Source organism: Camarhynchus parvulus, chromosome 1A (genome assembly GCF_901933205.1).
Source record: "Camarhynchus parvulus chromosome 1A, STF_HiC, whole genome shotgun sequence".
In the NCBI taxonomy this organism is placed as follows: domain Eukaryota; kingdom Metazoa; phylum Chordata; class Aves; order Passeriformes; family Thraupidae; genus Camarhynchus; species Camarhynchus parvulus.
This window is the reverse complement of record NC_044586.1, coordinates 2188191-2205463: the sequence shown is the minus strand read 5'-3', so window position 1 is coordinate 2205463 and position 17273 is coordinate 2188191. Positions and strand designations below refer to the sequence as shown.

The following is a 17273-nucleotide window of genomic DNA, read 5'->3' as shown; positions in this document are numbered from 1 at the left end:
ACAGATAAATATCTAATAGTAAATAAACAGCTACCAATAGATAATTGGAGAGCAGTGCCATGGAAAGGGACTTGGGGGTGCTGGTGGAGGGCAAGCTGGACATGAGACAGCAGTGCCCTGGCAGCCAGGAGGGACATCCCTGACCTGGGGGCACCAGGCACAGCATCACCAGGCAAGGGAGGGGACTGTCACCTCTTTTGGGGCTGGGGCAGCCTCACCTTGAGTGCTGGGGAGAGTTCTGGGTGTCACAATGAAAAAAAGACATTGAGCTGGTAGAGAGTGTCCAAAGGAGGGCATGAGGAGGGTGAAGGGCATCCAGGGGAAGCCGTGTGAGGAGCAGCTGAGAGTACTGGGTCTGTTCAGCCTGAAGAAGAGGAGACTGAGGGGAGATCTCACTGCAGTCACAACAACTTCATGAGGAAGAGGAGGGGCAGGCACTGATCTCTTCAATCCCATGACCAGTGGCAGGATCCAAGGGAGTAGCCTGCAGTTGCATCAGAGGAGGGTTAGGTTGGGTATCAGGAACAGGTGTTCCACCCACAGGGTGGCTGGGCATTGGAACAGGCTCCCCAGAGAAGTGGTCATGGCACCAAGCCTGAAGTAGCTTAAGAAAGGTTTGGAAAAGTCCCTCAGGCACTCTGCGCAAGGTCAGGAGTTGGACTTTGATGACCCTTGTGGGTCTTTTCCAGCTCAGGATGTTCTGTGAGTCTCTGACTGCAGTCCACTCCCTGCTTCAGAGGCTTTGTGAGATGCTATGCTTAGAGTCCAGCCCTTTTTTTACTGGCTCATCATGTTTGCTGTCACCTCATACCTGTTGGGAGAGGTGTGGATGGAATTCCCTGAGTCTTATTCAATGACTGTTCTCTCAATGCTGTTTTTAATTAATCTCATTTAAAGGGACTCATTGTTTTATGGGCAGGGTTCCTTTGCCCCAGGAATTTTAAGTATTTTGATTATGAATACATTATTGAGCCAAAATTATTGTCTTAAAACATCAATAGTCTTACTTCTCCCTTAGTACTCCCTGGCCCTGAGGGAGTTGCTAGGAAAGGTTCTGTCATGTGAAGGTGAAAGAGGAAGGGAAGAAGCTTGGGTCAGTATGGAGAAACTGAATGTTTCCCATGAAAAATCTCAGTAGAGCTGGGTTTTTACTTCATCCCAAGCTCCCAGTGGTGGAGGGCCAATGTCCTGATGGGAGGGCTCTGTCTCCCAGATTAACATCCTCCTCCACATCCTCTTCCCATCAGAGACAGGAGCAGCAGATAAATAAGGCCATACATGCAGAGAGCAGCTGTGCCAATGGTGGTCACCACTCCAACAGTCTGCCTTCAACTCTTCTGGGGAAAAAAAAATAAAGAATCATTGTCCAGATGGGAGCACTGTGATGGATTTCTCTGAGCTTTATAAATCAGGCTGACCAGTTTCACATTTGGAATCATTAGTTCATTTTTATAGTAAAAAAGAATGATGTGAAAGGTACGTTATGCAGTGTCTTGAATTATGCATGCAATTTTTTTATGATGATATAAACTCCTTTCAAAGAAGAGTTTTACTCCCCTTAGTGATAAACCTTTTTTTTCTAAATGTTGTTCCTGAGTCCCTCTTTTAAGAGCATTCATGCACTTACCTGACTGTAGAAAATATGAACCATTACTGAACCTTGCAAAACACTCCATGTGTGATTTGTTTTGATCAAACTTTTACACCAACTTTGAAACAAAAGTTTTAATGTGGAACACAGAGCAGCCTTCAGAAAGAAAAAAACTGCCAGCACCAGCCTGCACAAATGATGCAGATGTGGTTTCCCTCATACCCTTTGTTTCAAAAAATGGTAACTTTGGGCTCCCAGAAATCACTGGGAGTTCAGGGTGCATAGCACCTGCCAGGGTAAGCATCTGCAAATACATTTTATTTGATGGCTACTTAACATAAAGCACCTGAGTCCTGAACCAAATGTCCCTGAGTGAAGTAGAACCAAGGTTTTCCATCACTCCCTGGGTGAGCTTCTTGTTCATGGGCCCAGCAAGTCATGCCACCACCCTAGAGCCCAATAATTATATTTGTAAAATAATGTGAGGGGGAGGAGGAGCACCTTCAGCATCCTCTAGAATAGTCTCAGCTTCAGAACACCTTCAGAACAGCTCGGAGCAAAAAGCATTTTCCTGGGAATAGAGTGGCATGGTTTTGAACACCCTTCATCCTTGAGGCTGAACATGTTCCCTGTAGTGCTCGTGGTGATGTCTGCCAGCCAGCCTGTTTGCTGTGAGTTATTCAGAAACAAAACTTGTAAGTCTTTCTTAGGTGTGGCCTGACCACACCAGCCTCTGTGGCATTTGGGGAAATAATGGCTTGCCTGAAAATTCAGCCAGGTTTGGGGATATTTTAAGTACCATGATGCTGGTTTTACCAAGATGACAGCAATTCTAAGCACAAGCAGAACAGAAAAAGGCTGCAAAGCAAGGGACTGGCAGAACTTAGTTGCCTAAGGAAGCCATTTGGCAAAGCACATGCTGGGACTGGGCAGGATTTATGCACCTAAGTTCTACCTAAATACCTAATTTATGGATCTAGGCCAATATAAGTCTAGCTGTGCTGCATGCACTTCTCTGCTAGGGAAAAAAATATTCTGGATGGTGGAAAGTATCCAGTGTTCAGGGGATTAAGAGCACTTGCTCTGTGCTTTACTTAGGCTGCACGGGGAAATATTAGGACATGACCACTCCCACCTCAGAAGCCCAAAATGCACTCGATTTCCCCCTTGCTGTTGCCAGGCTGCTTTCCACAGCCCCTCACAGGAAGGGCCATTACTCACTTGACTCATCATTGAAGGGCTCCTGCTCTTAGGAGAGAAGGGAACTGTTTACAGAATGACTTGTGTTTCCTCCAGAGTGTTGTTCCTATGCTAGTCCATAAATCCCAGGTGCTGTCAGTGCTGAGTGGAAATGAAAGGTATTGCTGGACAGGGAGGAATTCTTATCTTGCATCCAGTTACTTAAAGATAACTCCAGATCTTCTCACACTCATTGCTCTTCGTGTCTGGAATCTCTTGTGTGGGACAACAGGGATTTAAAGTTTTGACCACATGGCACAATGGGGACCAAACCACAAAACAGCTCGTCTGTCCAATTTTATTTTTCCTGAGGTGTTCAGAGTGGGAGAGGGGACAAAGCTGCCGGTCAGCTGTGAATTACAAATGTTTTGTGGACAGGGGAATGCTGCAAGACTTCCCAGCTCCAGTGCTTATTCAGAAAGTGGTTTTGCAAGGCAAGGCTCTCTTAGAAATACCACGGCCACGGCACAGCTTTAGAAATTTACATTTGTCATGTGGAACTTACATCGAAGGGCTGGATGGCTGTGCATAAATGGACACGCAATCGGATTACTCACGTGAATTAAACTATACACACTGGCACAGAGAGTCATTTCTGCAGCCGGGGATTCTACCTGGATTGCTGCCACCTCCCTGGAACACTGACACACGCACCCATGCCACATCCCAGACCTATGGAATAGGGGCACAAGGCACAGACAGCCCGGTTTGCATGAAGGGGAAAACATGTCTTCCCTTTATACTTTAAGGACTAAGATAAGAAATTACAAAGAAATTACAAATTTTCTTTACATAAGCAATTCCAAAAACGCCCGAAGCGGAGGGTGTGAGAAGAGCGCGTTCACCCAGGGAGGAAATAGGACAAAACTTTCAATTTCCTTTGTCGTTACGGGCGCGATCAGGGGCTGCCAGCGGCGGAGCCGAGCGTTTGGGAGTTCGCAGCGCTGCGGGGCGGCGCGGTGCGAACGAGCGGGGCCGGGGCCAACGATCGCGGGGCCGGGCCGAGCGATCTCGGAGCCGCGCTCCCGCCGGGCGCGGCCGCCTCGCTCCGTCCCTGCCTCCCTGCCCCCGGCACGGCCGCTGCACATCGGATCCCGCCCCCGTCCCCGCGGGACGGCCCCGGCCGCCTCACGGCGCTCCCTCCATCCCCGCCCGCCGGAACCCGCCCCCCGCCGGCCGGGCGCGCCCCCGCGGCCCGCGCGCCCCCGCGGCGGGGCGGGGCGGGGCGGGCGCTGCGCCCTCCCCTCCCCAAGGTGTTGGCGGCGGCGGGGACGCGCTCGCCGCTCGTGCCCGCGCCTCCCCCCCGCTCGCGCTCCCCTCGGCTGTGCCCGGCTCTCCCCGGCTGCGGCGGCTCGGCCATGGCGGAGCTGAGCGCCGAGCGGCTGCGGGCGCTGCCCGGCAGCTGGAGTTACGGGATCAGCCAGGGCGGCCGCGTCTTCTTCATCAAGTGAGCGCGGGGCCGGCCAGGAGGAGAGCGGGGCCGGGCCGGGAGGGGCGTGCGGGGAAGGGAAGGAGAGGGAATGGGGGGGAGCAGGGGGCGGCGGGGCTGCGCCTGCCTGACTCCGTCCGTGTGTCCGTCCCCGCAGCGAAGAGGCGAAGAGCACGACCTGGCTGCACCCGCTCACCGGCGAGGCCGTGATCACCGGGCACCGCCGCAGCGCAGGTAGGACACTGCCCGGAGCCCTGCCCGGAGCTCCCGGCTCGGCCGCCCCCGCCCGCCCCTGCCCCAGCCGGGCTCAGCCCCGGTCCCCGCAGCCCCCCGGGACAGGTCCCGGTCGCGCTTTGCCCGCACTTCGCGCAGTTGTTCCCCGCGGGGTGAGCAGCGCTGCGGTCTCCGTGCGGTCCTGCATGCCCAGCGTGCTGGCCAGCTTCTTTAGGCGCCTTCTCTCTCCCCCTGCCCCCGAGTTGTGCCTGTGTAATGTATCTGTCTCCGCTTTCCCTTCGTTGCCTTGTATCACCCCTGCGAGCCTGTGTAGTTACCATTAGAGACCGCCTCGTTCCTCTCGTGCTCCTCGCTGGCTACCCCGCTTATCCACCTGCCTAGCATCTTTCCCCAGTTTAGCACGAAACCACTCATCGTATTTCTATTTCCAGCAGTGCCTAGATTTAACCACGATAGGTGTACTAGAAATGTAGGGGCTGATTTCGCTAGTCACCTAGAAACCCTTTTTTCTCCCTGCGCTTCCATCCAGGCTGAGAGTCTGTGTGGTTTCCAAGTGACTGGGAGAGGTGGAATAGGTAGGAGGAAAAAGGGCTTGAAACATTAGAAATAACTTGGAAGGGAGGAGGGTGGAATCAAGTCTTTGCTTCTGCTGTGTGTTCCACTCTGGAGAAGTATCAGCAGGAGGTGCTGGAGGAGGAGGATTTACAGCAGACACTCCGGAGACCCGGAGCCAAACTCTTGGCTGCTGGAGCTGCACACAGGCTGCATATGCCACTGGGAGGTGGTGGAGTGTAGTAATACGTGCAGTTGTTTTTATGTATATAAGCACTTGGATAATCGCGGGGAAATAATCTGCAAGTGAATTGGTCTGTATCAGATTATTTGCTTTTTATGTTTGGTTAATACTTATGCATTAAGGAATCAGAGTCAGCCTTTTAGAAAACTGTGGGCAGCCTTTGTTGTTTTTTTTTGTTTTCGAGTTGGGAATACTTTAAAAACCACAGGTTTCTGGCTATTAGAACCCTGCAGTTTGATTTGCAGCGAAGGTTCTGTTTTTTTGTAAGAAGTCATTTAATGCTGGGAAATGGAACTACTGATTGCTATCAGGCTCCTCTTGCTCCTGCTGTCAGGGCTCAGATTGAGAAAGTGGCCTTCAAATACAGCAGTATGTATGGGGGCACATGTGTGTGAAGTGCTTTTCTTGTTCAACACCGGCATTAACTGAGTATCAATTCTTTTTATAAACTATTCCCACTGTCCCTGTTGACTGATGATGATTTCCCAGTAATTTTCCAAGTGTCTCATTTGTTTCTGCTGTTAAGTGCCTTCTAAAGGAAATGCAGTTTGCTTTTGAGTGTCTGGAGTATTGTGTGTAACAGAGCAGAGTTATCATCAGGTAAATTAAACTTGTTTCTGAACACAAGGCTGAGGCATGACCTTGGATACACTGACCGTAGTTCGTCAATCAGATACCAGAGTGTCTAAAACCAAAATCTATTCCTGGAGTTTTCCTCATTCATGTGTATGTTAATGAATCTCTCCATACACAGATATAATCAAACAGAATTATTCTGGGGTTTATCTCTTCCTTTGCTCTGACCATTGTTCTGGAACCTAGTCAAAATATGTTCAGAATACATCTCCTCTTAAGAAACAATTTTTGAGAATGGCACTTTTTTTGCAGATGTGTATTATTGTAAAGCTCTCTGTTAAATAATTCTGTGAGGCATGTTCTAAACGATGAGGAAAGCTTTGTCCTCCATTATGGATTGAAGTGCTTTTTATTCTTTGAGCTATTCAGCACTGGAAGAGTATTTTTTGCAAAGTTCTTAGAGCAGCCATAAATACTTCTGCTGGAGAGACTTCCTGTTTGCTGTACTTTGCCCCGTGCTGTTATCGAAAGACACCTTGATTTTTGTTCTGCAGAAAGATGGGAGTGAAGAAAAAAAGCAGCCAGAGCAAATAAGTAATGAGGAGGATAAAAACCACCACATAACCCAGCCTGATTTTTATTTTTTTTTCTTTAGGAAATGCATTCTTGCTTTTATAATTCAATGGGAGAGCACTACGTATCAATCATAATTTTTATTGATGGGGGCAAACTTTTAAGGGTGGAAGTGCCCAACATCTCCAGAGCTTCCATACACCAGGAAACTAAAATTTTGACCATTCGTGGTATGGGGGTTTTTTATATCTGGACTCCTGACTGTTAAAGAGTGGTAATAGAAAGGAAGAGATGCACCCACATCCTCCACTAGATTTACATGGAAAACGATTTTCATGTAAAATGCAACAGAGTTGTAAACACTGCAGGAGCACTTGTTAGTCACAACAGTGGTGGAATTATGCTAATACAATGCTAATGCTCTGTGGTGCAGTTGATATCGTGCCTCTTAAGGAGCTTGTGGCTTGCATGTAGCTCAGTTAGATGGGTTTTTGTTCAGATCTCTGCCTGCCAGGTGAGCTGATGCTGCTGAAGTTCAAGGCAGGGAGATCTGGGGATGACCCTGAGTTCTGGGCAAAGGAAGGAATGTTAAACGAGGGCACACTTAAACCATCCTTGTTATTATTTGAGAACCAGAAACCCCAGTCAGGTTTTCAGGTGTGTAGCTTCTCTTGGCTTCCAGAATTCACACTTAGGCAGTCTGGTGAGTCAATTCTGAAATCCTTGTTTCTGGCACTAAAGGTTTCAACATGAGCAATCAGACCCAGTGTTTTAACTTACCTTGGTGTTAGGGAGTAGACCAGGATGGCTAGCATCATTTCTCATTTCAAAAGGTAATTGGAATGTTTTGCTGCTTGTTTTCCAGATTTACCCACAGGTTGGGAGGAAGCCTATACTTTTGAAGGTGCAAGATATTATGTAAAGTAAGTTGAATGTTTGTCACAATACTATAATTTTCAATTAGTTTGTGTAAATGTTGCTGTAATTCTGAATGCTTTCCATACTGAAACTGTTGTGCTACAAATCCAAAAGGAGCATTTAAATTTTCATAGGGTATCTAGTCCTTTGTTGACTGAATTCTGCGCAGCTAAAACAATTTCTTGACTGTTTTTGCTAATTCAAGCTGTTTGAGGATGCAGATTCAAGTGCAGTTTCTGCTGTGAATGTAACCATCTATCAACAAATGTCCTTGCAAGCCAAGAAAACCTTGCATTTGTCTGTTTGCTTGACATTTGTGTGTGTACCCTCTTGTGCCATTAATGCTTTCACAAAGGCAAGATCTTACTTCGTCACTGGGAGAAGAGTCTTGGTTTCAGCCCTGTTCTCTAATTACATGGTTTAAAGCCATGCTGAAGGTTTAATTTGGCCATTTTCTTTGCAGACCTCCTGCTTCTGCTTCTAGCATTGATTTCCTTTTTTTTGTTTGTTCTAGTTTTAGTATGTTTTGAGGAGCATGTTCACTGTGGTAGCCTTACTGTGTGTATTGTCTTTTTGGATGAGAGACATGAAAATCAACCTCTTGTATAGAAGTCCAGAGGGTGTATTGGTTGGATCTGTACAAACTTCTTACAGGCTTTTCCTCTCCAGATACTTAGACCATCCTCACCTGGAAAATTTTTAAGTGGCACCTATGTATATTTGGTTAACATGCTTCTGCTTCTTCTGTTTAACAATTCACGGGCTTTTCTCAATTCATTCAGGAGTTTTTGCTCACTGCACTGTGTGTTTGGTTTGCTGTCTTTAAATTAAAAATGTCATTAGTGTGATAACTTTTATGAGTGAAGGTTACAGATAGAATTTGTAGGCTGCAGGTAGGTTTTTTCTGTGTTGTAAGTGTTGAGTACAAGGTTGCTGCTCTGTGTAAGATGCTTTGCAGACGGTGTAAGGAGGATGTTATGTGTGTGTTTCATGGTTTATTTTATATCAGTGTGTTTGATTTGGTCCTAAACAAAATTTAAAAACATATATTAGATAATAATGCTCCCAAAAATCTGACGAGAATAGGTGCTGTGCTGTCTAGGAGGGCAGATTGTTTGTTGATAAGCAGCATGTTCGTTTTTCTGTTCATTCTGCCTTCTTGCAAATGACATTGCGGGAGCGCTGAGTAGAAATTCACAAGAAACCCACCAGACTGAGGACAGGGATCCATTGAGAATTTTACCTCTGGAGTTCTGTGCAGATTGTTAAATGAAGACAAGTGAGAATTAAAGAAAGCTGTGTTTGTGTGTGTATACAATGTGAAAAAAAATTCTTCTAAACTACGAGATGGAAGCTTTTCTTGTAGAATGTGCTTATAAGCAGTGTATTGGCCAGCTGTAGTAACTGGAAAATAGCAACTTGAGTTCTCCTGGAATAAACAAGTGTGTGAACAGCTGTTGTAGAGCTCTTCTGGACAGACTTACTGAGTGCTAGGTTATTTGTGTGCCCTTGTCCTTCCAAGATCTTGTGTTCAAGGTATTACCATAATTGTGAAGGATGCACATGGAGCTGATTGTTTTGCTGATAGCCAGCACCAAATAGCTCAGTTTGTGTTTGGAAGTTGTGCTGTCTTTGAAAACACGTTGCACAAACACTTCTCTGGGATTTGACAGATGTAGGAGGATAGCAGGGCTGGTGCTGTCAGGCCTGCTGAAAGGTTCACGTGGTCTGACCAGTTTGGCATCCTTAGTTAAATACTGGTTTGTTGTGTAGAGTCTCGGGCTGAATTTGAATTCCTGCCCAGTGATAGCTTCTCCTTTTAAAGCTGTCTCACATTCAGCCCTGCTGGTGCTAGAGAGGATGTGAGAGCTAATGTAGACAACGTTATAATCACTGTCTTCTAATCCTAGGCACTGCAACTCGGGGTGATGTGCTGATTACAATAATTCTGGTTGTCTGAGTTTTAACTGCTGTGGGGCTCCTGCATGAGGGGCAAACAGCACAGGCTGTTGTGACCTCCTGCCATGCAAACACCCCCACGTGTGGATTTCTAACCATACCCTGCTCATTTGTGTGTACTGATTTGCTGAATATTAGCGTTTGTTATGTCAATTGCAGTGTAATAAAACCATGGCAAAACTATAAATAATGAAAGCTTGCTTGTGGTTAGGTCTGAAAGAAGCATATTGCTTTATGTTCCATATGAGTTACAAGGAAATGAATGTTAATGCCATGCTTTTGGTGCTTCAGCCACTGAAACCTGTCTGTTGGATTGCTGTGTCCAGTCAGAGTTAGACAAGAAGGGCAGTCAAGTTTCCTGATCACATAAATAATTTGACCTAACTTCTGAGGCACAGCTTCAAATATGTGGGTTGAATAGAAGTGTTTAACAACCTTCCTTTATGGTAAGATCTTACGCTAGACTGTGTTTGAAAATAAAAACCTTTTGAAAATTATTCTTCTGGTTCTTTAATAATAGGTCTTCAGTGTTCCAAGTGGGTGTGTTGCTGAATCTATTACTGTGCTTTTTTTTGGCTTTGATGTAGTAAACACTGTATAATCAAATTGGGATAATGTCGAGGAGATAATCGTCAGCTAAATCTTAACATTCCTTGCACTGGCATTTCAAACAAATGACTCAGTATACAGGCTGCACTGAAATGTGATTCTTTGTAAAGGACACTGTATTTTTCTTGGGATGTGTGCACTCGCTTTCAGAATAAGTAAATACCAAACAGTGACTATTTTACACATTTTTTTTCTCTCCTGTGGCATTGAATTTGTTCTAGTTTTAAAGTGGAAAGATACACTTAAAACAGGGACAGATAAGGAGTTGTTCCCATTGCATACTGTGGGTTTCTGCTGGTGTAGGGTTGTCAGAGTAAGTTGATGCTAGCTAGGACTTTGACCTTTTTAGCATGTTATTTTTTCTGGGTTTTTTTGAACAGTAGAATATTTGCTAATGACAGAATCATTTCCCCACATCCTCCTCACTCGAATGACAAACCCAAATGACAAAAGATGTATTTTGCTATTTGGAGTTAAAAAATGTGCAATGCCGGGATACCTTGTGTGTTCTCAGGAGAGTGGTTACATTGTTTGGGGGTTTTGTCTCTTTCAGGGTGAGAAATCTGGATTTATTTACTTTACATGAGACCTGTGCACTGACATCCCTTCATTGGCACTTGGGGGGGAGCTCTAGCAGTAAACTTTACTGAAATAACTAAACTTTTACCCAGGATATAGGGCCCTTGACTGTAGGACTGATAACATTCAATTACAACATCAGTTAAGTGTTGAATCTTCTGTATTATGAAGCAAAACTCCTGAGGCTTGAAAATAGCAGCAAACTGCTATTTTTCTTTTGTCCTGCTTAGGGTCCTTCACTGGACTGGTTACTTGTGCTGAATGTATTGTGCACTCTGAAAAGTTAAGGGTTTTGTCCCCAAAACACATCTAAGCTGGATGGTAGTATGGGAAGCTTAAGTGATTGATGTTATTTATAAGTGCCTGAGGAAAAGGACCCCACAGGAAAATCTCATTATGATACTTCTCAGTAGAGAAAATACACCTGGTCATGGGGCTCAGACTCCTCACCTGGTAAGATCATTGAGAATTTTTCCAGCTTGATGTTTTTAGGACCTTGTGATGGCTTTATAATCTCTAAGCATCAAAGCACTGGGTTTGAGGACCATAAAATGACATAAATATGTGTGTGCATTTGTGCATGTTTTTGAGAAACCCTTATCATTGGTTAAAATGACCCAGTGATCTAAACTCAGGCATTTGCTTACTTTTCTTGCATTTTTGGTTCTCACTGCAGTAGTTCTAAATATATGTTCAATTTTGAAAATATTTTTCATCTTTTCAAACAAGGATTATATTATTTAAATTACTAATTTATGAAATAAGGTTGTTCTAAAAATCAATCCAAAGATGATACTTGTGGAATTTTTGCATCACTCTGCCTAGGTTGGTTTCTACAGAAGTACTATTAGTACTGTTTGCATGTTGGAATTTGGTTTTTCTTAACTTTGCTGTGGGACTGACACTTTTTGGGCAGTACGAAAGCTGACTGCAAAAGTGCTTAAAAGCTCAAAGAATTAAGAGGGTTGAAGTTTCATTTTTGGGATTTTCTTTTGAAGTTTACCTTTTTCTGTGTTCATCAGAACAGTTTTTGCCTGTTGCTGGCTGAATCAAGGCATTGGCAAAGCCTGGCCAAAGCCAAGGTGAATTCACTGTTATATCAAATAAAGGTTTTGTGTGCTTTTATAGAGACTTTTTGTCAGTGCAGGTTTGTTTATTGGAGACATGTAGCTTGAAAATTGGGAAGGCAAGAAAAATTTATTAAGTGATTAAAAGGGATAAGATCTCATTCAGCGCCCGAGTTTCTTTTGTTTACTAAAATAAACCTGTGCTCATTGAGGATTCAGCTTTCGTTTGAACCTTTGTCTTTTATGTGCATTCTAAAGATCCTTTCCCATTCAGCTGAGACTTTCTCCAGAAAAATCAAACAGCCAGTGTTGTTTGCAGAAAAGCCCTTTCTTGAAAGGAAAAAATGCAATTTGAGAAAAATATGAACAGATCAAACTGTTTTTCTCCCAGACTAAGAATTGCAGTATTCCTCCCAGAAATTCAGTTCTTTTCTTGTTACCTCTAACCTTTATTTTACTAAAATGAAGAATAAACTTAATTCTTTTTCTCATATGGTGAGACCTGTAGGTCAAATAATGGTGTATGGGTGAACTGGGATTTAAGTACACACTACCTTGTGCCTTTTGTAGTGAGCAAAGCCGTTCAGATAAGGAGAACTTCTTCTGGGGAATGCCTGCACATTTATTATCTGTTTGAACATTTGCTTCTTTCTTGCACTGAAATATTCCAAGAACCAAAAATACCGCAGAGCTGGAGCTGGGTGTGGAGGTGGAAGGATTCTAGGCACAGGAAGAAATGGGTGTGGGTCAGAGGAGAGGTGGGACTGCATCCAAAAAACAGCTTCTGATGGCTTGGATGTGGAAGGACAGGGCTGTAGGTAGTGCTGGGCTGCAGGAGAAGGCTAAAAGGGTGGGAGCAGTTGTAGGAGGAGTGGAGAGACAACCAGGCAGAGAGGAGCAGTCAGGAAAAGGAGTTGGGAGCTGATTTCCTAGGAGCAAACTTAATGGGGTTTCTCCCAGAGGGAAGGGTGGCAAAAGTTCACCCTGCACAAACAAGTTGTGTGACTCGTGTGCAGGTCTGGGAGGGCCCATTATCCCTGGCTTAGGAATCTGTTTCAAAGTTAGGCTGGGAGGTGGAATATCAAATGTGAGTGTTAGGAATTGCTGTGCTTCTAAAGGCTCTTTTTGCCTGTGACGTCTGTGGTTGATATTTTGAGCTGTCTCTTTCCTGAAGTGTGTTTCTAAATTGGGCAATACCTTAAATGCTTCAGTTTCACTGAGAAAGACTTGAAAGCATGAAGGAGCTTACTGATTTTTTTTAATCATTACCAAGTTTTTCAACACTTGTGAGAATTAATGAATAATTATTTAAAACCACAAAATTAGCTATACATAAGTAGTTACATGAAATACTGAAGTCCATGAGAAAGATATTGAAGACACTCAAAACTTTTTTGATATTTGTAACCAAATTAAATTGGTCTATAGCTTTAGAACCTTGTTTTTGAAGTGGAAAGATCTTTTCCCTGGCTTTGGTCTTCTTTGGTGATTAAGTACTAAGAGCAGATAAAGTGGATATACTCTACATTTACTACAGTGAAGTGAATTCTTACATGGTCTTTCATTTTTGGTATTCACCACGTGTGAAGGATGGCAAAAAGCAAAGGAAATGCTATCAATCAAAACTTTCATGTAGGTGGTTGCTGCAATGTTTACTAAATGCAGTGGTACTTTTTTTTCCCCCAAATCCTCCCCCCTTTGCAAAAAAAAAAAAAAATTTATGTGCCTTCTTAAGAATGGTTTTGCGGCTATTTCATCTTCCTGTTGTGTCTGGGTGCTGCACGGGTTCTTTTTCTTCTCCCCATCTTGGTACCCATATCCTGCAGCACCTGGAGCTGAGGGACACTTCCAAAAACACCTCACCTCTATTGTTATACAATCCACTTGTATTTGTTAGAACTTTCACAGGTCCAAATTCCACCTGGTGCCTTTTATGTCCTGCTTTTGCTTTAAAGGAGTTGCACCCACTTTTTTTTTTTTTTTTTTTTTTAAATCCCTGTGGTCTGACAGAGTTTTGGTGTGCTGATCAAACCTGGTGTGTGTTGTGGTGTTGCACCAAGCCTGTTTTTCCTGCACATGTTTATGTTACCCCAGCTCCTATTCTAATGAATTCCACTTGCATTAAAGCTGAGATACACTGGGGCTGGCAGTGCAGAGCACTCCTCAGTTCACTCCTGTGAGAGGGAGAGAAAGCTCCTGTGGAGCTTCAGGCAAAGAAATCCTTGCTGGAAGCGAAGCTCCACAGCCCTGACTGCTGGGATTTCTGCCAGCAGTGGTGCCTGGATGTGTGTTCTTTTCTGTGCTTCAGTAAGTAAATATCTAAATTTAAACTCTTTCCCTTCCCTCTCTCTCTCTTCCTCCTCCCTTGCCTTCTTGCTTTGGGATGTGTGAGATAACCATGCCTTGCAGTTCTCTTGCATTTGGTTGAGGGGAAGGGGTTCTCTGGCAATGATGTTGAGGGGGGACAGAAGCTGCATGAGGAGCCACCATCAGAAGTGGAAATTTGGGGATGGGAACTTGACAGCAGAGGCACTGCAGTGAAACTCTGCTTCCCAGTGCTGGCCAGGACAGGAAGGTCTGGTTGTATGGTTGGTTGTGAAGTTGCATCTTTCTGCTCCACACCTATGAAACTTGCATTGAATACTTGTTTGAAATCTACGGGGTAGGGAAAAAAAAGACTTTTAAGACAGTATTTTGAATGCCTATGTGGCCTGTGATTGTGTTGAAGCTTTATATAACCAATTAAAAAGACTTCTCCATATTCAGGAGGCTCCACAAACTTAGTTCTTCATGGCTTTCTCCACTCTTCATTTAGTAAGAACAATTATTTGCAGGGAAAGGTATATTGCCAAGCAGTCTAACCTTTAAAATTGGCTCCCTGCTTTTTCTTCTTCCAGAGTCTATTAGAAATCATGTTTAATAGGAACAAGTGCTTTAAAAACAAATTTTGTGCTTTATTAACTGGAAATGTTTCAGTGTGTCAGACCAGGCAAGAGTGGTCCTAGTAAGAAAAGGTGTTTGAAAGCAAAATGCCTGGTGAGAGTTCCAATTTCAAATGCCATCTTTCCATTCCAGTATTTCCTGGAAGCTTTTATCATGTTTACTACTCACTGAATAAGCAGGATACTGTAATTGCACAAATCCTGCAAAAATACAGCTTTGGATGTTCTGAGCGTACTACTAGTAAAATTCTGTCATTCTGGATTTTTTTAATTTTTTATTAAATCCTGCAGATTATGCAGCTACTGACCAATGTCCATAACATTTATAATTTCTGAGAATCTATTTTTGAAAGATGAGTAAAAACATGTGATGTATAATCGTTAAAATTTTTCAATGAACTTGGCTTATAAAAAGGACAGAAATCTCTCTTCGCAATAAAATTTTGTGAGCAACAAGAATAAACACATGGTGCTCTGAAATGCTTATGGTGAAGCAGAAAACCTTTTAATCTGATTTACTGGAATGCCTAAAAGGGGAACTTGGTATCCTCATGGCTAAGACTCTGGGGGGAGAGTTTTGTTGTGGATTTTAGATTATGTTCACACTGTTTTGTAGGGTGACTTTTGTATTTTTTGATGAACAAGGAAAATCCTCTAGATGAATATAAAACTCTGTGGTTGAAATCTTTGGAAGGTTTGATGCAAAGGTTGAAAAAGAAATTTGCAAACAAAAATGCATGTTTGAGCAATCAATGTCGTAAGAGCAAGTGTTCATTTTAATGATGAATTTTAATCAGAAGAATGATGCAAGCTAAACCTCATTAGATATTCATATCATCTGTTCTGATCTGAAATCTCTCTTGTGGTACAAACTCAGATCTTCTCTGCTTGATGTGGGTATCAGTTGCTTACCTGGTCTCAAACACTGAAATATTTTCAGTTGCCAAAGCACACAAATGTTAACTTATTTTTTGGTTTGTTTTTTTTTTCAATTAATAACATTTCAGCTTCTGCTGATTTGATCCATCTTTGTTCTATCAGCAGAGTTAAAATAATTAGACTTCTGAACCAATAAATTTTGAACTCGCTTAATTGAAATCTAAAGATATCCCTGTTACAGTGAATTTTGGAGGAGTAGGTCACTAAAGCTGCCCTAGGTCAGACAGGAGGTGCTTGTGAACATTGTCCTACAATGAGTAGCCAGCAGGAGCAGGGAGGTCACTCTGCCCCTGCCCCTCTCCCTGGTGAGGGCACACCTGAGTGCTGTGCCCAGCTCTGGCCCCTCAGTTTGGGAAGGACCTTGGGACACTGAGCACATCCAGAGGGGCTGGGAACACAAACCCTGTGAGGAACCCCTGAGGGAGCTGGGGGTGCTCAGCCTGGAGAAAAGGAGACTCAGGGGTGACTTTATTACATGACTTAAACCTTTCAGCTCCTGAAAGGTGCCTGTGCTCAGCTGGGGCTGGGCTCTTTCTCCAGCAGCACTGACACAACCAGAGCACACAGCCTCACGCTGCACCAAGGGAAATACAGGTTGGAAATTAGGAAAAACTTCTTTGCAGAAAGAGTGATAAAGTTCTGGAATGTTCTGCCCAGGGAGGTGGTGGAGTCCCCATCCCTGGGTGTGTTTAACAAAGCCTGGATGTGGCACTGGGTGCCAGGGTTTAGTTGAGGTGTTGGGGATGGGTTGGACTGCATGATCTTGAAGATCTCTTCCAACCTGGTCATTCTGTGAATTTCTTGTGAACTGGAAGAGTTTGGGAGCCTAAATATTTACACTCAGCAATGGGAGTCTTGGGCAATGCATTTGGAGTTTGTGGTCTGTTAAAAGCACTGGGTTGGGGTTTCTTACACCCATCCCTAGGCACTGTAGCAGGGATGTCCTGATCCCTGCCAGGCAGCCTTGGCTCCTGCCTGTGCCCCTCCTGTTGCTCAGCTGCCGGTAGAAATGAGCTGGCAATTCTGCAGTCTTGAGCTGGCAGTTCTGCAATCTGCAAGGTCTCTTCACCAACCTTGCCTTGGAGTGCTGTGGAAGGAAGCAGGGTGTGGACTGTGCCAACACTGCTGCCAAAGGTGTTTTATTTCTTCTGTACTGAGCCTTGGGTTTCTTCATCTGCAACTCCTGTCTGTCTGACAATTCAATAACTAAATGAAAAGGTTTTTTTCCTGTAAACTGAATTTAAGAGTTTCCCAGATTTAAACTTTCTCTGTAGTGATTGCCACAAAGAGGAGGGTTTAAGGAAAGGTTTTTGTTCTTAAGAGCAGATAAACTGACAACAAAACCATTAAATTTGCCTACTTTTCTGGGTGAATATATTACACAGTACATAGTAAAGAGCACAAAAGGTGACATTTTAGAATTATTTAGATGAGTGATGCCTGGTAGTATGGTAAAGTGATATCTGTTTAAATGCAAATTTAATGAAAGGTTGTCCTTTTGGTCTTCCTGTTACCACTAGTGTTTATTTCTTACATATATATACTCACATACATAGGCATAGCACATTGTTCTGTGTGCCTCTTCTGCAGACCACCCACTCCCAAGTTTCTTACCTGGAATATTTGCATTTTGCTACACTTTCAAAATATAATAAAAATTTGCCCCTTTTCCTGAAGTGCTCCTTATTCTTACATTCTAAGCTAGACACTTTGCAGTGTGCTTCAGAGTTGAGCTCACTCTGTGGTTTTCATCCAGCTTCAGGTGAGAGTGCCAAACCTGTCTAACAAGAAATTCAGGATTTCTGGTGCCTCTGATTGCTCG

At 43.9% G+C, this 17273-nt stretch overlaps 1 protein-coding gene across 7 annotated transcripts in view; it reads left to right on the top strand.

Annotated features, from left to right (window-relative positions):
- Positions 1-4107: 4107 nt before the first annotated feature.
- PLEKHA5 (pleckstrin homology domain containing A5) overlaps positions 4108-17273 on the top strand; it is a 157248-nt gene continuing 144082 nt past the window's right edge. For all 7 annotated transcript variants that reach the window (XM_030960053.1, XM_030960057.1, XM_030960052.1 and 4 more), the window contains exons 1-3: positions 4108-4277; positions 4417-4493; positions 7304-7361. In XM_030960053.1, the coding sequence (XP_030815913.1) occupies positions 4189-4277; positions 4417-4493; positions 7304-7361 (224 nt within the window). In that variant the 5' untranslated portion in view covers positions 4108-4188. The remainder of the gene's footprint in view (positions 4278-4416; positions 4494-7303; positions 7362-17273) is intronic.